General features: G+C 44.2%; 1 protein-coding gene across 1 annotated transcript in view; it reads right to left on the bottom strand.

Annotated features, from left to right (window-relative positions):
* The window catches only part of cspg4 (chondroitin sulfate proteoglycan 4), a 55,512-nt gene extending 33,107 nt beyond the window's left edge, over positions 1 to 22,405 (bottom strand). The window contains exon 1 of the mRNA XM_068313037.1: positions 21,391 to 22,405. Coding sequence (XP_068169138.1) covers positions 21,391 to 21,466 — 76 coding nt within the window. The 5' untranslated portion in view covers positions 21,467 to 22,405. The remainder of the gene's footprint in view (positions 1 to 21,390) is intronic.
* Positions 22,406 to 22,650: the final 245 nt, after the last annotated feature.

Here is a 22,650-nt window from a genome sequence, read left to right as displayed (position 1 = left end):
GTTGAGCTGAAGTTCATTCTAAAGCTGATGAATTTCTCACCGAAGTTGACAGTAAGAGGTTTTTTTTTTTTTTTTTAAAATTATAAAGCAACTTTCCATCTCCACCTTCGTCGAGGAAGAATGTAATTGAAATCAAATATATGAAAATTGTCCAATCTGCTGGTGAAAATAAACCTCCTGGGCCACATGTGACAAAAAAAAAAATAATACAAAAGTAAACCACAAGAAAATCTGATGAAAAAGCACCAGAAAAAGTTTTTCTTTGGAGTGAATGAATAAATATGGAGTCAAACGTCCTCCTTTCTCGCTGCTGTTCTTGTGAGTTGCTACACAACTTCAGCAGATAGGCAGACAAGGTCCTTATTACATCCAATTTGCATTTAGATGATAACAAGAGCAGGGAGCCTGAATGGGCTGTTGTTCCAACAGCTTCTAACAGATGTAATTACGAGTAATACACCTCATTGCCTCTGACTGATTACTCTGTTATTTCTTCATTTCATTGGAAAAGTTGCTCATAATCTTCCTTTGTGTAATTTCCAAATGGGCACAGCTGATTCGACTAAATTCTCCTCGCTGTTGTTTGAATCGGCCATATGTGTTGCCGATTGCTGTAGAGGAGTAACACGCTACCTCTGGTGACGTCCCACCCACCTCGAGGAGGACGAATCAGAAGAAGCTGCTGTCGATGAGACGTACAAACCAGTTAAAGCACGATTCAACTGGTCCAGTTTCACCAGAATCTGGATCCTGAAGATAATTGACAAATTGCCCTGCCCAATATAAATTCGTTATGTACTTTTATTTATTGTGCTTAGCTTAGCTTAGCCTGGTTAGCCTCTGATTACCTCAGTACTTCCTGTTGCTTCCTGGTTTCGTTAGACTCCTGCCTCTTGCTTTGTTTGCTGCCCCTTTTTGGAATTGTTTGCCTATCCGACTGCTCGTCTGCACTCCGAAACCAAGAACCTGGCAGGAAAAGACTGTGTTCCCTCCAAACCGGTCCTGTTGTCAGAGCCGAGCTAATCTCTGCTGTCACCCAGTCATAACACTTTTTGTTCACATTAGACTCTTATTTTGAAGGCCAGACACAAAACAAACATAAAAGTCAACAAGAACATCAGGTTTCATCCCTTTAGTGAGTCCATGTTGATGATGTTCTTCTTTGCCTTACGGGCTGCTTTAGAGATCATTATTGATAACTCATCCAGCCCATTCTGCATTTGCTTTTAACAAGGTAACCCCTGGCAACCAGCCTGGTGTGATTAAGGAGGTGTTTATACCAGTTTTATCCAGAAATGTTCAACTTTTCTTGTGATGCGGTCTTTCGTTTAGACACCAACAACATTTCGGAGCCCTGAAAATGCAAACATTTGAAAATTGGCTCCAGAGAATAAACCTTTTGAAAACGCCAAAATTTCGTTCAAAGTGTGATTTAGAGAAGAAACGTCGCCATCTACATCTCTGGCATGGATGGACAATGTTGTCAGCTCTTTTTTTGAGTGGGTGTTTATGTGAAGGCAGAGCTTTTATAAACTTTTCCCTAAAACCATCGCCGTGTAAAAGCGAGCCCTGAATTGACCAACCGTAAAGATTGAATTGCTGTCAGTGAATCACGTTAAAGAACAAAAAACAGCAAAACAGACGCACTCTTTTTCTTATTTTATTTATTTATTTTTTAACGGAGTTAGATTTAAAGCCTCCATAAGACTGAGTTACGGCAGCGATCGGAACAGAAGATGACGAGTACTTTCGGCTCTCGACATCTGCTTTCATTGTTCTCCGGTGTTTTTTTTTTTTTTTAGCGTTCTACTTCATCTCTTTGCGTCTTTTTCAGAGCTGATGCTCTTCCAGCTCTGGTACATTGTCTTTGTATCCTCTATAGTCTAAATCTGCTGCATGTTGCGAACCTCTCATCCATCATCACGTAGACGAATGTTTGGTCTCGCCACGGCACAATTAAGTATACTGATGGAAGTGCCACACGGGTGAGTAATTTGACGGTACTAAACATGCCACCGCCACAGATGGCTCATGCACATTTTGTGCACATCGGCACACATAGTTTCACATCCAGGGCTGACAGCCTCCCCCGCTATATTTAGGTTTATGAACACATTTCTTCATCTCCTTCGCTGAGCTAGATGGCTCCCTCGCTCGTTTTGGTCGGCAAATATCGACTACGCCGTTAAACCGTGATGAAGTCGGGACTGAAGCTTTAATGTTGAGAGAAGATCATCAACACGGAGTAACCGAACACTGGCAAGAGGAAAAGTGTCAAATGTGCTTTTATTTAATTCACTGCTCGAGGCGAGAGCTCATTTGAGAGCTGGTGAAACAGGAGAGTATCCTAAGAAATGGTCGGCTAACGCTCACGCTCTACATCCGATGGTTTAAATTTAATCATGTTGTTCTGTTTATCTACCAACTGGACGACTGAAAGTATGTCGCGACGGATGAACTGTTCCGTCTTTTCTCTCCAAAGGTTTTCAGAACATGTGATCGACACGCCACGGTCGGTCGACGCAAAGTCTTCGTGATTACTTTATTTATCCACTAAATTTATCATGAGACACCATATTGTGTTCAACTAGTTTTTCTGAAGCGTTGATGAAGTGGCAGTCGTGGCTGAAAATGTCTTCCGATTATAAATAAAGCCAGAAATGTTTCTCCGGAAGAACTGACAGCCTCATTCATGGCTAATTTCATGCCACGTAGTGTGTGTGTGTGTGTGTGTGTGTGTGTGTGTGTGTGTCGAAAATGCCAATTTTTTTCAATTGCCGGTTCATTCAGAAGACATCGGGATGCGTGTAGGGCGAGTTTGTTGGTCGTGTTGACAGTTAAAACAAACTCAAGCCTCGACGGAATGTCTTTATTGTGTCCGAACTTCAAAATGAATGACTGAGAAATATACAAAATTGGAGCGAGAAGTAGGAAAACTTTTAAATGTCACTATTTAAGTTATGGGTGGCATCATAAACAAGTCTGAGGCAACTGGTCTTCGGTTTGTGGGCGTGTTGCTGCACTGCACAAAGGGAGTTTAAGACCTCTTGTTCTTATTTCCCAGGGTTGGGAATATGCAATGCTAGTCGGTTCAACGTCTGCAGTCCTGCAGGAGTTTGTCCTGGATTATTTCGATGCAAAGGCCACCGAGTTACGAGACAAAACTGTTGGATCCTCACAGCGAAAGTGTGAGATCTCCGGTACCAGCAGCCGAATCGAGTTTCCTCCGCCGGGTGAAAAAGGCTCAGACTGGGAGATGGAGAGAATCGATCGTATATCTGGAAGGGAACTCGAAGCGGAGCTGCTGCTGCTTCACATCCTTATTAGGTTGCAGTCTAGGCGCCTCCCTTTGGAGGTAATCCAGGGAACTCTAACATGGAAGCGGACGCAGAGTTTGCTGGAGAGACTCCGTCTGGTCTGGCCTGGGATGCCGACAACCTCGGGATGCTCCAGAATGAGCCGAAACATGTTCCCGAAAACTGGAATACCTTGAGAATGATGATAGTGTGTCACTCATAGTCTTTCTGTCCTACATTGATGCCATTAGCTCAATAAGAAATGGACTAATATGGCTTCAAGCGATGCACACATTCCAAAGGGACTCGCTTTGATCGATGCGTACCGATGTGTGACTTTTTAACTTCCTCAACTTATTGAAAATCATGCGTGTTGAAGAGCTCCACAGAATAAAACGAGTGTTCAAAATAAGCTCAGCAGAAACAGAGTTCCTCTTCCAACGGTGTCAAAAACCTTGATCTCAATCAAGGAGCCAAACTTCCAAGAGTTGGAAAAAAAAATGGTAATAATCCCCTTTTAAGGTTAGATTTTGCAGGGATTACAAAGGCTTCAGGCAGGCTTTCTCTCTTTTTACTCGCTCTTCTTTTGACCTCGTGCAGAAATCCCCCCCCCCAGCACACCTGTATTTAGGACACTCATTGTGATTCATTAGTTGTTACTTGGCGGCACGAAACCATTTGAACTCTTTCCAAAGAGGGAATTATCATGCATTATCTTCCATCTGCCTTGTTTGGAAGGAGAAGGGGTGGGTGGGGGTTGGGTGAGTGAAGATTAAACTTTTCCATCCTCTTTAGATGTTATACTTTCACCTGTAAACATGGTGGAAAATGGGACAAGGGGGGGGCCTCCTACAGTAATAACCCAAACCATCAGCAGATGTGTTCGCTGGTGCTTACCAGCTAAGTAAACAGACGCCGCAGACTGTCAGAAAGTGACGCGCCGCACGGTTTTAACATGCAGATATTATACTTCATACCTCACAGGAAGATCAAATTGCACGCCAGCGGATATGATAATCATAAATCTCAGGGATTAGCTTCTTGTGTGTTTGACAGATCTGGATGATCTGTCAAGCTGGCAACACGTTTCTCAATACGTCGACATACAGAAGATAACAATCCCCGTCTCTTTACCGCGTAAGATACATCTGTCGCAATATTTCAATGCACGGATGAACAGCGGAATTAGATCGGATTGGTTTTTCTTGTTCAAATAGTGTAAATACGTGATCGCCTACATTTTACGTCGAAACGCGCCCTCTACCTGTGTGATGGGATTCAAACACGTAACAGGCCTTTGCTGTGCGCTAAATGAGTTCAAATACAGCATCACCTGTGGTGTTCTTTCCTCGCGTCTGAGCCTGGCGGATGAAATGAAAACGGCTTTACGGAGCCATTAATTCACTCTCCAAACAACACCAGCTAACACCAGTCGAAAGCGATCAGAGTGTAATTAAAATTTCCTCAGGATTTAAATACGATCTGCGATGTTGGCGCTAACAGCCCCCCTGGGAGCTTCTTTGACTAATCAGAGAGACTGAGAAGAGTGTTCTTCCTACTAATGGGTGAACACGTGATTTCATAGCTCCCAACGCGATTATACCCTTATTAGGGTCAGACATTCATAAAGACTCATTAAAAACTTTTTCCCATCATGCGTTTGGATATCTTTTCTATCTCATTGGGTGGGTGCAGCCGTCTTAATGCGATCCCTCTTTTGAAACAATATGAGTTCTTGCACCCGAATTTAACCCAGACTCAAGGAGGAAAAGGCAAAGAGTCTGATTTGGTCGGTTTGATTCTACAAATGTTCAGCTGGTTCGGTTTCTAACCCGTCTTTGATGGATCATGGAACAAATCTGGGAAATTATAGAGCGCTACGTTTGAACTCACACACACACACACACACACACACACACACACACACACACACACACACACACACACACACACACACACACACACACACACACACACACACACACACACACGCACGCACGCACACACACACACACACACATGTCTGTTTTAGACAAAGACCCCAAGCAACATGTGTTGATGATGCTGAGGAGGGAGGAAAAGGTGGAAAATCCAAGTCACCGGCTTCGGGCTGCGAGAACCAGAACTCACCTAAAAAAAATCATCCTTATTTACGACAGCAGCAACAACCCCCCCCCCCCCCATTTCAGAGAGGTTACTACAGGTAGAATCCATCTCTGCTTTGGGCACTCATTTCTGCTAAAAAATAAGGAGCCTCTCTTCTCTGGATATTGGCAGCGCACCTGCAGAGACAGTTTGTATTCCTGTTAATTGAATAATGTGCATGTACTCAGCGATGGCAGCGTAATTAACGGTTAACAAGCCATCGCGGCTGCGAATGCGGCTGTCTTTTCCAGAGAAATGAGCCGTCTATTTTAGGCAAGTTTGTAAAAGCTGTATTACATTTTGTTTCCTTTCTTTGAGTCACATAAAAGGTGTGGCGCACTGACGACTCAGTCAGTTCTTTAAGGGGTTATTTTTGTACTCAATGTCATTATGGCACTGTAGTTATAAAATGGAATGTATGATTTATGTATTTTAGGAATATTCACTTTGAATTGTGCAGTACATCCACATTTAGTTTGCCTGACAAAGTGACTCATTGTCCAAACTTTGCTTTCACCAAATTCCAAACAGGTATTTTTGGCATATGATGATTAAATTATATGTAAATGCAGCTGAGCCTTCAATTTTTAACGACATTTGTGTAAACATCAGCTAATAAAGTCTTTAAAATATAAAGATGTGATGTTATTGTACCAAAACCTGCCACATTATTGGGTTAGAACTGAATTCTTTCTGATGAAGTGAGCGCAAACATGAAAAAAAGTCGTCACGTTTGCTATTATTTTGACAAAGTTATTATAATTTTTTTTTCTAAGCCACATTTTGTCACCCGTGTTGGTTAAAAAGTTTGCCTGAGCTGAATATATTCGCAGCATCACCCTCGAAGTTCTCCGAATGCATCCATCTGCCATCACGCCATCCACATGTATGAACACTCACATGCAAACACACACAAGAATAAACACACAAAGATCCCACATTTCCTGCTTTCCCAGAATCCTCAGACACGCTCAAGTCAATCCGCTCAGGCGAAATAAGGCGCGAAAACACAGCCTTTGATGCCGATAAAGAACCTCCTGATTAAGTGGCAGCATATGCATGTGCTGGTGGCACGGGGGGGTTACAGAGGAGGGTTTAAGGCTGCAGGGGTGTCAGCTTGAATCCTCCACTCAGCTCGGGGTGGAGGGATGTTGTGGCCTCCTACTCAAAGTGAGGTGCCTTTGAGCAAGACGCATAAGCTGCAGTTAGCGTCGCTAACTGCGGTGTGACGGAACCTAATGACATTAATGTAGAAAGTTGAGAAATGTCTTATCTCGGAGGTTCTAGTGGAGAATATGCAACATTTAAGGGTCTGCGACGTGGAAAACAAACATAAACGTTGATACTCGGAAGTAAATAGTTGGAAAAACTTTGTAAAACAGAGTATGCACCCGTGAATTTTGTCGCAAACACACATCCTCGCAGGCGTCGCTCGCCGTTTTCTGTAGCCGATGACACGGAATGTTTGATGTTTGCCCGCGTTTCACCGCGCTGCGAAGTTACCCCTGCCAAGCTTTGAGATGGTTTCGGATCACGGAGGAGAACGCTCTTTTTCAAGCATTTATAAGCTGCAGGGCAACTCCTTCGCTAAAAAAAGGGAGGGTCCATCCAATCCAGGATTTGGAGGGAAACCGCCTCCCTGAAAAGAGAAAAAACAGAAAACCCAAAACCAAACAAATGGCACAAAAAGTTATTTTTCTGATGGCTACTGTAACAGGGAGTCTTTGTGTCCTCAAAAGTGTTGACTAAGTACAGCGAAGGAAAGGACGAATGGAAAGAAAGAGTCAAACAGAAAGAGCGCCATGTGCCCGCCCGGAGGAGGGAGGCTTTTCTGGGGGGAGCAGAGGAAGATGTATTTTTTTGTGGGGGGGAAAGAGTTCCTTCTGGAGCTTTTTCTGATCCGATGTTTCACCAGAAGGCCTTGGCGTAGTGTCAGGGCGTTGGTCTTGTTTCCGATGGCGTTGCTTTCTGTGCCACAGCGGATCCATGAGACCTTAATAATGTGCTTTTTATTTTTAACTGCTTCAGTCGGTTGATGTGGCGGCGCTAACCCCGATACTCATGTTCAATGAGAAGCTGCAGTAAAACGAAGCCGCACACACACGAAAGAAAGTGAATTCAGTTTGACGTAGGAATGTTTTTGTCCGTGTTAATGCGCAATGAACACGTATTGCTTTAGCTGCAGCGATGGGCAACCGCTAATGAACTGCGTGCAACTCGCATGTATGTTCTCAGTAACACGCAATGAACTATCCTCCTGAAGAATGCCTCTTCATCCACTTTAAAGTACTCAGAGATGATAGTCGTCTTTAAAGGCGTGTCGGTTTTCAAGTTTACCCAATTAAAGTCGTCTTTTCAACATGAATAACACAGAAAATGTCATACAAGACTCCCAACACAGGCTCCTGGATTCTGATGTAAATGAACTCTGGCCTTCAGTTATGAATACATTCACAGTTGTTTATTGGCATTTCAATGAGAGAATGAATTGAGTTCCACAGGCCAAATGAAGCCCGTATATTTTTGACTGCTAATGAACGCCGCTCCAAAACGCACAGATTCACAATAAATCCTGCCAAAGGCATCTAATCCCATCCAGCTGGCATTCACATGTTCTTCTCCATTTACCAGGAATTAATGCATCCAGAACGCCGCCATGCAAAGTATGGAATGTGTGAATGATGCATTTTCATAAACACGCTTAACTGCGTCACTTTTCCAGCCAACGGTTTGAATGCGAGTAACACAAGCGTCCGTTTGTTGAGTGCTTTTTTTTTTTGGTTCCACGAGATGCTGTGGTGCAATTATCTCTGTGGTTCACCCATGTTTGGGGGTAAAACAAAGAAAAATAAATTGGACGCCTCTGTGGCTGATAAAAGATGGTGGAAAATCCTGTAAAAAAAAACAAGCACTCCAGGGTGGCCAGATACGTAAATCAATGTGGGTGCCGTGCAAGTGTTCCAAACCTGATAAGGTGTCCTCTAGGGGGCCGTTCCTGGGCGATGTAATACTATATAGTCTCGCTCTTGGTAATTACCAGGTCTCCATGCGCCTCTAAATGTTTAAAAAGGGGAATAGTTACCTTTTTATTACAGGGGTGTAGTAGTTGTAAGACCTGAGTCACATAATGATAGACGCTTCACAACCTTCTGTGAGATCTGTCAGGTTAGGGAGACCTGGGAGAACCGGGGTGGTGCCGGTCTGGTCCTGTTGGATTTGGCCGACAATGACCCATCTGTGCATCTCCACAGCATCCTCCTGACATAAAGCGTTTCTCGCCTGCAGTGATTCACTGAACTCCTTCCATGTGCTCATAGGAGGCCATTCCTGAGATTAACCCGGCGGAATGTTTCGTCTATATTTCACTCAACAACAGCAGGACTTTTGACGTCCTTTTGTACAACTCAAGTCGACTCCTCACATGTCTCAATCATACAGTAAATCCAAGGCAACAGCCGATATCATTCCTCTCAATTATTCCGGTGCAGGCAGACGTTTTCATGGCCGTTAACTTTGTTTCCAAATGACCTCACGCTGGAGGGATCCAGCGGTGAGTTCACATGGAGAACGCCATCAATACTTTATGAGTTGGGTTTTAAAAAGAGGCCTGAGAAGGTCCGTTCCGGTCAAGTTAAACCGATATCATCTGCGAATGAATCATTCATTACCCATCAGACGACACGGCTAAAGAAGACATCTGATAATTGAGAGGTCACTAGAATTGTGGCTGAAAGGGAATATTTGATTGTCTTTTCCTGATGCCTTTAGGTAAATGAAAGGAGAAAAAACTAAGACTTGCTAAAAGCTCGACTTGTCAGCAATGCTTTTGGGATCCGTCAACAAGAAGGTGTTGATGATCCTGACCTTTAGTTTTACACCGTCTCTTGTAAAATACTTAAAGTCGGAGGTTTGTCTCAGTCTGTTAGTTTCATCCCTGATCAGTCCGTGTTCTGTTACCCTTACTGGTGTAATTTCGTTGGGTTTTCTTTGTGTGCTATTCGTGTTTTTCCTCTCTGGTTTTCCCTGCGTCGGTCTGGTTGATTCTCTCTTTGGTTTGTCTCGTCCTCCTCCTGTATTTGTTCCAGATGTCTGGGTTTCAGCTTTATGTTTTTGAAGATAGCTTTATATTTTTTCAGCTTGCATGGTTGTGTGTGTTGCATTTGGATCGCTTTACAGCTGCTAAACCTTGGCACATCAGTTCCCAAGGAATCTTTTTCAGCATTGATTCTGTGAGAATAGTGGACTCTGATCACATGTTGTACATACGTTCACCTTTGGTACATAAAAACAGATGTAAGTGTATGTGATTGGTCAGACTATGGTGTGTGGAGATACATCCAGATCTTGGTAGGTGTATAAGATTGGTCCAGATGGTGGAGGACGGTCACTGATCCAGACCCAGAACACAACCAATCCAGAGCCGTCTACTGGCATTCTGAAAAACCTCTGTGAAACATTTATTACATTGTGCAGAGGTGACAATTCTGAACCAACCATCCAACAGCTTACATCTGTTCAGTGTTTCTATTCCCCGAGACGTAAACAGGAAACATCCCCTGGATTGTATGTTAATCTTGAGGTACCTCTCTGTGAAGCAGCTCCTCTCCTGAACTCCCCACAGAGTTTGAAAACACCTAAAACACTTCAGAACAAACAGAACACAAGGCTAACTTGAAGCTAACTCCCTTTAACAGCTCACGAGGAGATCAGGCATGCCAGCCTGCATGCCCCCAGGTGTCACCTCATGGCTGAACATTTCTGGGCAGCTATGCACAATTTCAAATATCCAGAGATCCCAGAATGGTGTTTATATTAGCATGCGGACTGCATTGAAAGCAGCGTCTTGTGTGGTGCTATCTGGAGGTGAGCGCTCCCCTTAGAACATTGTGCAGACATTCTTGGCGAGCGGCGTGTGTTTAAAAATTCAGTTACGAGACGCACTGAAGGTTTCTCGCTGGAGGAATGCTACGACAATGCCAACATGTGTTTGACAAGCACATAATGTAATTTGTGTTTGGCAGAGAGCAGAAGTGGTAGCCTGAAGTGGGCCTGATTGTGTTTAGATTGTCAAGCCTCTACTAAAGAAGCTCATGATTACATCTAATCAATGATCTACTGTTCAGACGTCTTCTTGATTGGGTGCAATTTCAAGCATTGTTATTAAACTGATTAATTCTGCTGCATAAGATGTTTGCTTTCTTTCCGATTATTATCTTAATTCCTTAATATTTGCCTATCGTTTGATTGCATCTGGGAAGCAGCGATGCTTCATATACAAGGTTTAGGATAACAGCACCATGATCTCTACTTTTAAGAACTATGTTTAATTATATCTGGGAAGAAATCCACTATTTTGCAAGGCAATGAATGCAGTTAATTCCACTCTTGGCTGCCAGAGAAATATTTCTCACAAGTAGCTGCATATTGGATGACACAATGATTTCTCTGCAACAACAGCTGCTGGGTGACTTAGAGTTGAGACTTCCACCAAAACAGACAGTATGACGAATGAATCCAATTGTGCAGAAATAATTTGTCTCATGATTCTTATTTCTTTGGCTTTTTAATGGTGTTTTAGTTTGACTGATTTGCTGTTTCTGTTCAATCAGCTCTCTCGACCCCACACAAATCGATGTCCTGTTGTTTTCTTGGGAAAAGGATGTTCTTTCTCACCTTGTTAAAGAGAGACTTGAAGAAGATGAGACTCAGAGGAAGATGGTATTATACAAGGGGAGATCACATTTCACAGCTCAGATATTTGAAATGCAAAGTCTAAAACCTTGCTCTTTAAAACATCCACGATTTCTCACAACTGTGACCCGACTAAAAGAGTCTCCTGTTTTAACCTGAACTGAAATTGATGAATTTCCGTAGTTTGAAGTTAGACTCACCTGCTGTTGGGGACAGAAAGTCCATGTTGTGACGATATGGACTTTCACAGGTCGAAACCAGCGAGTTAACAGTTCCACACCTCAGGGAAGAAACCCTTGTTGACTAAATGTTTACTTTAGCGTTGCTTTTGCATTCAATGCATCCAAGAAAGCAAATAAACACCAGAGGCCTGCTAATTGTTCTAATAAATTAATGCGCATTAGAGAATCAGTCAGCCAGAAAGAGTCGGGTCAGTTTTTCCTCTTCAGGCTGGCCTTAAACTAATTGCCATCCAATGGTTATTGGTTCAGTTATGCTCCCTCTCACTGCAAATTAGTTCTACAGCCTCTGGAGGTTATTATACAAGGAGAGTACCGCATTCCTGTTCGATCAGAACACCTGAACAGCTTGGGAGCATCGTTAGGGTGCGATGAAGGGTGGAAACATCTATAGTCCTTTATTTTATAAAAGACCAGCGCAACAGAACGAACCTGAAAGCAACGCAGTTGTGTTTTAAATCTAAACTCAATGAGTTTGAAGTGAAGTAAGGGAATGGACAGAAACAGGAAGTTGGGTGTCCAGGGGTCTTTTCCCAGGACCCTCGATGTTTCGCTCGTCTTTGGACTGTTTATCACGAGATCTTCTAGTTTTCACCAATGTTTTCCTCTCTGTTGGTTTAATCCGCAATTAAATTGTTTGAAGATTTCGTCTCCTCAGACGGCTTTGTCTGAATATTCAACAGACGAAAACATCACCCCTTTGTGTGATTTTGTTTTCGTCAACATGTTTGAAGAAAGGCAGCCTTTTTATTCCAGATTCAGAACATCTTGTCGCCAGAATAAACACCAGTAATTATCTGATTGACACATGCAACAGTTTGAGTCGAGGAACTGTTAAAGTTGGGGGTTTGCGTCCATATGGAGTTCATTTAAGGACGTGAAAGGATTGTCTAGCGGTTGAAGAAGCAAAGTAAAAGTCATGGAAGGCTGCGGATGACAAGCTGGTGTCTGTCTATCGGTACAGTTGATATTTAGCTACAGCCAGAAGCTATTTCATAAAAAGAAAGCAGTTTTGTCTTCCTGAGTCATCGGATGCTTTGCCAGAACGTCTCCACATCCAATCCGGACCCCTCCCATGCCTCCTCCTTTGCTTCAGGGCGTTCCTCCGGCCTCTCGACCCCTGGGCCTCCACATCAGTGAACGTGAACCTGCAGAGATTCGTGTAGGCAAACTTTGTCTCACCTTATAGGCAAACGATTCCCCTCCCCCCTTTTCCATCTGCAGCAGCAGCTTTAGCTTAACATTGAATGTCCAGACATGAGCGCGATTACAAGTCTGCAAATGTAAGTAATCTAAATTCGATTCTACGCTGGATTCTCTCCGCCTCGTTTCAACGCATGACCGCGTATGATTCATGGTCGCCTTAGAGCCAATCACGTGTGCTTCAGCTTCTGTTCTCTGCTTCGTGCTAACGCCGTCGCTCGCACAGTCAGTCAAAGCAAACTTCACGAGACACATCATTTCCTCTGGTTATTTTAAGACTTCTTGTAATGCCATGACGACATTGGCTCTGGCCTCCTAACACTGGGGTGTGTGTAAACCACAGCACATACATAATACACGCACACACAACTCAACACAACTCCCCACCCCTCCACCCCCGGATCCCCTTTCCTCGCCCTCCGAGGTTTCGACAGCCTCATGTGAAGCAACATGTTTTGTTAGTCCTCCCATCTAGCTATATTTATCTGGCGCGACCTAGTCCAGTCTGTCGTCTGCCCGATCCCAGGCTTGGTGCGACCCCCCCCAGCCTCCCTTTAATTCCATCAGAACCTGGACTGTGAATGAGGCCGTCTGGCATCAAACTACTCAGAACACACCCTCAGTGGTGCTGATGAAGAGTTACAACAAGATGAGACCTTGGCATTAAAAAAGACTCATAGTTATCCTTTTCTGGAATTATTTTAGTCCTCTACCTTTTAATTTTTTGATAATGTTCTGAAGCTCAAGTTGAGCAGTGAAATAAGAAGTTATTATAATAAGTTATTTCATCTATAGGTAAAAAATAAATCAATTTTGCTACATGTTTTGACAAATTAAAAATTGGTAGTCAAAGAATGGCGTGAATGTGACTTCTGGGGCAGATGGTGCAAACTCAACTCCAGCAAAGTTGGACAAATTCTCCCAGACTGGAGCTCGGTGGATCAATAAGTCATTAGCGAAACTTTGTCAGAACACAAAGATGGACAAATAAATTCGATCCCTGGAGCAGACGGCTGTCGGATGAGGATGGGGGGAGGAGGAAGGTCACCGAACAGCAGCCGGTGCGCCAAATCCAAACCGTTTATTTAGGTTGCGCGTCTGTAAAAATAATCTGGAACATCTTTCTTAAAGTAAACTAAATTAAGTTTAGCAGATTGAGAACAGCATGTTTCCTGGTGGTTTTATCCTTTCTTTTCTCTGGATGTTAGCTCTGTGTAGGCAGTCTAGACCTTCATGCTATAGAGGTCATTCAGAGGATACGACTCCCACTCGGTCTATTATTACCCTGAATGTTCTCAAGTCATTTTTTCCCCCCTTCTTCTTATTCAGGATCCCAGATTGGAAGAATGCCTTCTTGTACTTTTCTTTTTCCCTGTCTTGAACTGTTGAAGTGAAATAAGTCAAACAAATGACGCAATTTAAAACAAAAGGGAGTCAAGAAGCTGTTTTAGAAGAATTAAGGACAATATAGTCTCATTTCCAGGAGTTTACCAGAATCTGTGTGACGACTGGGTCAAAACTTTCTCTCTCATAACGTCTTACAGCAGCTGGAGGTTGAGACTAAATTTTGGAGCAGAAACTAACGATATATATCAGAGTCAAATCCTAATTAGAAGCACAACAGCTATTGGTGTGGAGTCTGATGTCTCATGATGAACCACTTCAGCCTTGTGCTGATGAGTCATACACCCTGTTGGCTGGAGGGAGTCCCCGACTCACTGCTCCTCTCTGTATTTTAAACAGTGACTCATATTCATGTGCAGAGCTGCAGAGCGGAGTCCACCAGGGGATACTGGTATGTGGAGTGAAGCTAAACACACGTGAAATGCAACATGCATCGCATGAAGGTTGAAGACGCTTTGGAAATCTTGAGCTCCCCTTGGAGATCGGGCGAGCAATCGTAAAACACATCTGGCCTCTGGGTCGCTGCAGAAGAACATTCTTTAAATGTTGCCTAATTGCGGCGGCGATCTATCACCACCGCTTTATTGTCTATATTAGGAAAGAGAAGCAGGTGGACAATTTTGATGAAATCCTCCAGCTTTGGCTTGTTGCTAGCCGACCGGGGCCCGACTCAAGATGTTGGAGGGGGAAACCACAGTCTTTTCCTAACATGACCCACTGGAAACATTTCCCATGATTCACTCTGCTTTCCCAGTGCGATCCCAGTAGCCCGCATCACTCAAAGTTCCACTGGGGGCATGTGAGCTACATGTGATGCAGCGTCAAACAAGGACGGTATTCTTCCTGCGTCTGAATTTATATCACATGGTGTTTATAAGATAATAATGTCTGACGATATTAGCAATAAATCATTTTTGTGATGAAGAGGAAAATAATTTGAGAGCTGTTGTTGGGATGAAAAGTAATTTCACACAAGCCCTCAGGGGGGTAGGAAGATATTCTGCTATTCGCTTTTCTTTGTAATTTATTTTCATTGGATAAAAGCTGATTTCTCTTCGTTCGGCCACAAATGATAACAAAAACCCATTCTGTAAAAAATATGAAAAAAAGAAAAGAAGAGGAAAATAGAGCCGTAGACGCCATGGAGGAGACATCTGGTCATGCATAATTCCTGCTTATTGAAAGCTTGGCAGTTCTGTGATGATGAGAATTTTCTCTGGAGTTTTCATTTTTTTGGGCACTAAACTCCCAAACAGCTCTTATCGAAAATAAACATTCACTATTCAGCTGCTTCAGGTCGGGTGTGTGTGTGTGTGTGTGTGGGGGGGGTTAGGGGTGGCAAGGTTTTTGTGGGGCTGTCTGTCTCAGGGTCATGACACACGCTTTGATTTTTAATACTCCACTGCAGGCCTCACAGGTAATCTGATGGGTGCGATACCATCAGATTATTCTGCGGTGTTCTCCCTCTGTTGGGTTGTTTCTTCCTTTCCGTGTTCAGTAATCGACATTAAACTCAGGTTTCTTTATATTCTGTTGCCCAGCGGCTCAAAAATAGCACGGATCAAACATAATCTACTGAGGAAACAAACTTAATGACTTTTGCATCGTCTGGAATGTCGATTATCGCCACCACTCCCGGCTTAAATATCTTAACAACAATCAGATGGATTCCCATTTAAGTGTCCACAAGCGGTCATGGTCTCCAGATGATTCATTACGACCAACTCTGAAGGTTATTTATCCTTTTGTCTTGGCTGCATTAATACTCAAAAGCCCATAAAAACCCATGGCGTTCCCATCAGCCTGGACTCCACTTGGTGTTTATTATGTTTTCATTCTGGTTTGTTGGTTTGTTTGCATCTGGAAAAACAAAAAAAAATAACTACCGGCCTGATTGTAATGAAACATGAAGAAACTGTGAATCAAGTGCCAAGAAAGAAGTCGTAAAATTTTTTTTGGATCGGAACCGGAATCACATCTCCAAGAAGCGGGTTGGACGGTCCTACCCAGCAGCGGTGGGCGAGCGAGATGGATGGGGAGTGAGGAGAGAGAGGGAGGGAGCAGGAGCTGAAACAAAGAAGAGAAGCGAGGGAATAAATTTGATGGTTTTACTATGGTTACCATCTCACACCTCCTCAGCAACCGGCGGGAAGGTGCAATATTATTGGATTTGTGTGAAATCACCGCATGTCAAACACACACACACACACACTGAACACAGGAGCGAGATGGGAGATGCACTAACCTTAACACGGCTCGTCTAACGGCGTAAGATCTTTTATTATTTTGTTAATCGCTTCTCATTTGATTTATTTAAAAATGAAGGATAAAACGTGACGACTTTATTGTGATCAGTGCAGCCACGTAAAAACAAGAAATAAATTTTTTGCCTGAAGCCGCAGAAAAAAATCTAAACTATAAGAAATGCTAAACGCTAAATGCTAGAAAACAGTCTCGTAAACTCAGCACTGACCCCCCCCCCCCTTGCTTATCTTAAACCGCCCGGCGACAACGTTATCACTATTTAACAAATAATCTCAAATCCCAAATTGCTGCATGCAGACCTGAAATCTGGGTGGAGACCATCCGTCACAAGTCTGTTGTGAAATCCCCCACCTCCAAAAACTTTATCAAGGGAGGGGGTTTGAAACAACACAGGAGCGCCTTTGACCCCCCCCCCCCATCCAGGAGCAGAATCAGGGACTGTATTTATGAACAGAAGGACTTTTGTGTGAACACCGTTTACGAGGATGCAGAGGATGCGTCTTTTTTCTAATATTCTTGCGTCGAGATGAGAACAAACTGAGCTGTGATGTTTTTTCTGTTGTGCATCTGACTTTAAATAATTACCCTCATTTATTACATTATTACACCAGCCAGATTTTAATGAAAAGAAAATGCGATGAAATGATCTCTAGGCTAACTTCCAGTAGATAAAATGCTATATAAGCTTTAATTACAGATGTGCAGCAGTTGAAAGATGTGAGTCACATATAAAACTATTTCAATCTGCGGTGGGCTTTCACCGTGAATGCCCTCTGATTCTGCCCCACCACATGCAGCTGGTGCCCTTTAGACTTTTACTGCCCCTGGCCCTCAGATAGCCCAGATTCGCCACTGATTTCAGCCTAATTTGGAGATTACGACTGTTGTTCCTGCCAATAACTACAAAGACAATTCCTACTCATTTATTCCCTGTATCGTTCGTAGACCTTCTCCGAAGGGGTCGTGATGCGTTTAAGGCCGACAGTTAAATAACCGACGAGCCAAACTGCAAAAATAAAGACCCGAAATTGACTCCAAGGTGAAATGAGGATGAGACGACGGCCTTGAAGAGACGCCCTCTCCTTTGTGGCTTCAGTAGCTCAAGGACACGTCGGCAGGAATTACTGCTGGTGCAGGAGTCAAAGCCGAATGCCTCCATTATGGGGCTGACACTGTAATCACCGGGCAGACGTGCTGCCCACCCTGCCGCTGCAGGTCAGATGTCAACTCCTACATGACGCCATAGGGAGGAAGGAAGCAATCTCTTTTGCCTTTCATGTTTTTAGATTCTGCACGTGGAACAGAAAGCATTACCGGCACGTTGGAGCTGGACGCTTCGCTCACACGTGGATGGATTTCCGTGGATAGAAAGCAGGGATGCGAGGCGGCGCATTCGGCTCCGCATTTATAAACAGTCTGATTTTCATGTTTGGATTTTCTCCAAATGCCCCATTTCTATTCTGTCCTAACACTGCCTTGTGTTTAAACTGTGAGGTGAGAGGAGGGTCACAAAGAGCGTCTGTGGGACCGACACGACCAGCACAACCGCTAATCTCATCAATTTCCCCATGCAAATATTGGACGTATTAATCTTTAACGCAGACACTTGTAGTCACATCGTCCTCAGAGCCAAGTCTCAGGGAACACACGGAGGCCTTGTCTGCAGACACTTCACAAAACCCAGGCAAATTTCATGTTTATTTTTCTTGTTGCCATAGAGACGTTATAGTCCCCCAGGAGATTGGATGCTCATATGAAGTCTTGGGGATGCAAATCCTTCCGTGAAGCTTAGCAATTGAAAATGCAAACACATTCAGGAGCGAGTTGCTGCAAAAACACTCAGAAATGAGCAAAAAGGCACCAGAGGAAGTTTTCAGCGTTAGTGTTGTGATTATATGAGCAGCTCAAACAAGGATCCTCAGTCAGGCTTCTGCAGGTCGGATCATGCACTCAAGGTGATATTTAGTAGGTGGGACTCATGCATCTTAAGGTTTTTAATCATTATCTTATCATATGCTGTCAGAAAAATGACCTGCATGTGTCCGCTGTCACAAACACCTCAAAGTTTTACAACAAAGAAATGATCTTTTAAACTTCCACACAGATGTTATCTGATTTTCAGATCCATTTGTAACGCTAGCGACGTGTCGTAACAGCTGAAAGGCCGCATTCAACCAATCATTCTTGCGACGAATCGAGCACATTTGAGCGGAGCGTGAATAGAAATATGCTAACAGATGAAGAGCAGATGAATAATGACAGCCATGCAGACTTCGCGGTCTGTGCCGAAGCGGTTTTTCCAGCTGCCGTTTGCTGCAGCGGTAGAATGCCGTTACAGTCTCCCGTCGCTGTGGCGATACGTCGACATGATGACATTTATGTGGCGACACATTAAATTATATCAACTTTCTCTTACATATCGACGGCATCTGACATCGATCTGGAGCTTTATTAACTCCACATGTCAGGTCGTATCTGCAGATTGTAAAATACTCTATTATTTTAAGACAAAAGACAAGACAGCAAACAGACAGAGAACCCAATGACCTTTCAGACTGTCTGACCGACAGATGGGAGCCCTGGTGGTCTGGAGCAGAACGCCCCAACAGATAACATCATCAAACTTTGTGTTCCTATCAACGGAAATAAAACCAGCAAAGCAACCAAAAAACTCTATTACCAGGCCAACCAAACAACATGTAAGCATGGAAGAGCAATTTATGGTTTGGAAATAACTACACTGGCCATTTTTTCCAAACACTGGTTAAGCAGTCGTTAAGGAGCAGCTGTCCCGGCCCGCCGAAGATATACAGAGCTGTGGGTGTTTTATAGATGCCGCACAGGAAGTTGTCACGTCCAAAAATTCGATAGAGCTGTGATGGATTCGTCATCCTTTGATTTGTGAGGAAGCGCCGTCATTTGGTTGCTCTGAGACTTTTTTAAAATTCCCCCGGCGACATGAAGCCTTGAGCGGGATATGTAGGTCGAGGAGAGTCATCATCGGCCCAACGGAGAGCCGTGACATCACCAGAAGGCGACACAGGCCGGTTATCGGGTTGTGAATGCAAAGACATAGCGAACCCTGAAAGCCACTCTGTATCCTTGGTATTCTAACTTCCTCGATCCACATAAAGAGAAGGTTATAGAATTGATTTAGTGAGACTCCGCTTACGCTCGGGCTGCATGATAATTGTTGCTGAGGCTGCTATGTGGGCAGAAAGCATCATGTTGTAAACTATGAGAAAATGGTCGGTTGTTCCACTGCAGGGAACTCGTGGAAAATATGAGTATAAAGGAAAACCTCACTGTGCTGCAGAGATGGGACTGAATTATTGTCTCACAGGGTAGAAGTAAGTCTTTACACTCGAGTCCCGAGTTAAGATAAGCCAGTCCCAGGTCGTAAATTCTGAATCCTAAATTCTTGGATGAACCGATTTTCATGCAGCTTCAAAAGTTGAATGAATTTGTAATTTGTTGCACATCAGTAAAGTTTAATTTGCAAGAACTATTTTATGTTGAATTTTTTTTATTCCAGTAGAAACAATCAATTGGATCTATTAATCTGGGCCCCATGAGCTTTATTAAATCGGGAAAAAAAAAGTGAAATTCCGTGGCGTGAGTTTTTTAATATTTGAGCTTTTGGGGACATTTTCATGTGTTTTGATTTTACAAGGTTCAAGTGAAATCACAAGTCTTCGATTTTCATGTCTGAAGTCATCAGATTTGTTACTCGGGTCTGACTCACGTGACTCAAGTACACGCCTTTCCACCAATAATCGCTGCCATCTTCCAGACATCTGGACGTCACGCGGTGCCGTATGTGACATTTTAAGTTGTAAACACGGAAAAGAAAATGAATCCCCCCCCCCCCCCCCCCCCAAGTTAGGCTTTTAAGAGCCGGTCGCCTCGACAGCTTGAGGAGGGCATTTTGCGGGCGGAGGGAAGGGGGTCCAGGATCTAATTAGCCCCTGTGTACATCTGGTCAGCATTAGCATGTAGCTCTTCAGGGTCAGCAGTGAGTGTTGTTCACACGTTTGCAGCACAAACGCTTCCTTCAGCCGCTCCGCCCCGCCGTCGTTTCGATTAGAGGATAATGACGTTTAACTCGCCTGCATGAGGAGACGTCACGCTGCTCGCTAACGCGACGCCTCGCCGTACATCTGACGGTCGCTCCAGTCAGTGGGGGTTTATCTGTAAACCCAGCAAACAGGAGGGCAGATGACTCTTTTTCACACTTGTGGTGAACAGATCAGAGAAGTGACTCCGGCTCTCCAGCTGAGCTTTGATTCCACGCCACAGAAACAAAGCGCTACTCCTCCGTTCAGATCAGGAGCCAGCTTTTCCATTCTACATAGAGGAGGCTGGTGTGGGGGGGGGGTGTAGTGGGGGGGGGGGGGTTGCATCCCCTTAATTGAGTGGAATCTGCAGCTAAAGATCCGACAGGCGGGTAGAAACAATGGACTCAACAGCTGCTCTAACCCCCGCCAAGTTACCCAACATCACACTCCCGGCTGCATCTACTGCTTCATTGGTGCACTATGGGACCATTGTTCACACCTTGGCCTTCCAGCATCCCCCCCACCCCCATCCCACCCTGGTACACACACTGCTTCTCTCACTACCTTACTACTCCTTCTCTCACTTTCATCTTCCTCTCCGGGTGGATAAGGAGTAACCCTTCCTGCCACCGACGGCTTCCCTCTGAAAGAGCCATTCATCGCCGCTCACCTAGCGACCACAGAGGGCGTCGAACTCACTGCCTCCTCGCTTTTGGAGTTTCAATGCAAACATTTTCAAGGTAAATGCACTCAGTCTGTACGGAAAAGAAGAGAAAAAAAACTGCACTGATGAGAAATCAGCAGATGTCGTCCAGACCTTGGACTGGGGTCAAAGCCTGGAGCATCTTTCTCCTCATGAATAGAGTTTCATCCAAGAAAACGAAGCTTTCACTGGTCAGCAATGAATGGAATGAACACGTTCAGCAAGGAAAGTAGAAAAGAAAGACAGAAAAACTGATCTGGCGTTCGTTCATTTTGCTCAGTCATAAGTTGAACAAGCTTCATCACAGTTTTCACCCCAGATGGGATCCTGATCTGATCTCCTCCTGGGCATCTCTGAAGGAAGGACTGATTTATGGGGGCACTTACCTCCATGACCCGGGTTGGGGAGGCCGAGCAGCAGGGTCAGGAAGACGGCGACCAGGACCAAACACGGGGCTCTCATGTTGTCTTGCTGAAAGTTAAGTCCTCCACTCTGACTTTAAAGACACTCCATTCAGAAGAGACTGAATGAGTTTCCAGTTTTGGGACCTGCTACTGGACACTCTTCTATGTGGAGGGGCAGTACCGGGGGGAGGGATCACGGAAGGGGAACGCCCTCTTTAACCCCCCCCCCCCTCCTCTGGTAGACGTGCACGAGAACTGAAGGATAGGAAAACCAGAACCCGCCTCCCGCCTCTCCCTGCAGCTCCTGCTCTTACTCATTCACAACTTCAAGGCCCGTCGATGCTCCACACTAAAAAACCACTGAAAACCATTCTGGGACAAGTTTTCCTTCCAACCCCCCCCCCGAATGAGCTGCTGACGTCTGTCTTTGGAGATGTTTACAGCTGTTTACTGTGGTGTCCATTCATCTCACTCATCAGAGACTCTTCATCAGGCCATACTCACCATCCTCACACACTTGCTGTCTAACAGTCGACAGTAATGACGGCGTGTTATTAGTTTACATCCATGCAAACACAGATTTAAGACCTTATATGGTCAAATTTTACACAAGCAAATTCGAATAAAAACAAGCTATCCATTCATCCAGTAATTTTTTTTTTTTGCAGTTGCTCATTCTGGGTGAGGTCACAAGGGGGCTGGAGCCAATCACAACCAACTTTGAGCGAGAGGCAGGGTCAAGCTAGTTTTACCCACATCTGCACCTGGAGACACCTTAGAGTTGTCAGTTCACCTCTACTGTTTCTGGAGGTGGGTGGAAGCCAGAGAACCCGGAGCGAGAACATGCAGCCTCCACCCAGTAAAGCCCCCGGTGGATTTGAACCCAAGACCTTTTTGCTGGGAGGCAACAGTGAAACAGTGCGACTCATTATGCTGCAACATCGCCCTAGAAAACCTAATATTTTCCAGCATTATGCTCAGAAGTGACATTTACTTAGTGGTGTAAAACACTGTCTTTATTCTCCTCGCTGGAGGGGTGGTGGGATTGGAACACATGGGGGCCAGACTGCAGCAGCAGGAGCCATGGTTTTGGTTTGAGTTCAGGTTTATGCAATAAAAAGAGCTTAGTTAGTCAGGTTTACTTGATTTGCCCTAATCAATAAAGGCATTCAGCTAAATCTTTGGAGCAACCTCAGAGGCTCGTCCTCCTTGGGGTGGGGGTGGGTCAAAGAAACTACAACC

The sequence above is a fragment of the Antennarius striatus genome, chromosome 4 (genome assembly GCF_040054535.1).
Source record: "Antennarius striatus isolate MH-2024 chromosome 4, ASM4005453v1, whole genome shotgun sequence".
Taxonomy (NCBI): domain Eukaryota; kingdom Metazoa; phylum Chordata; class Actinopteri; order Lophiiformes; family Antennariidae; genus Antennarius; species Antennarius striatus.
Note: the sequence above shows the minus strand (reverse complement) of the source record. Positions and strands in the feature narration are given on the sequence as shown.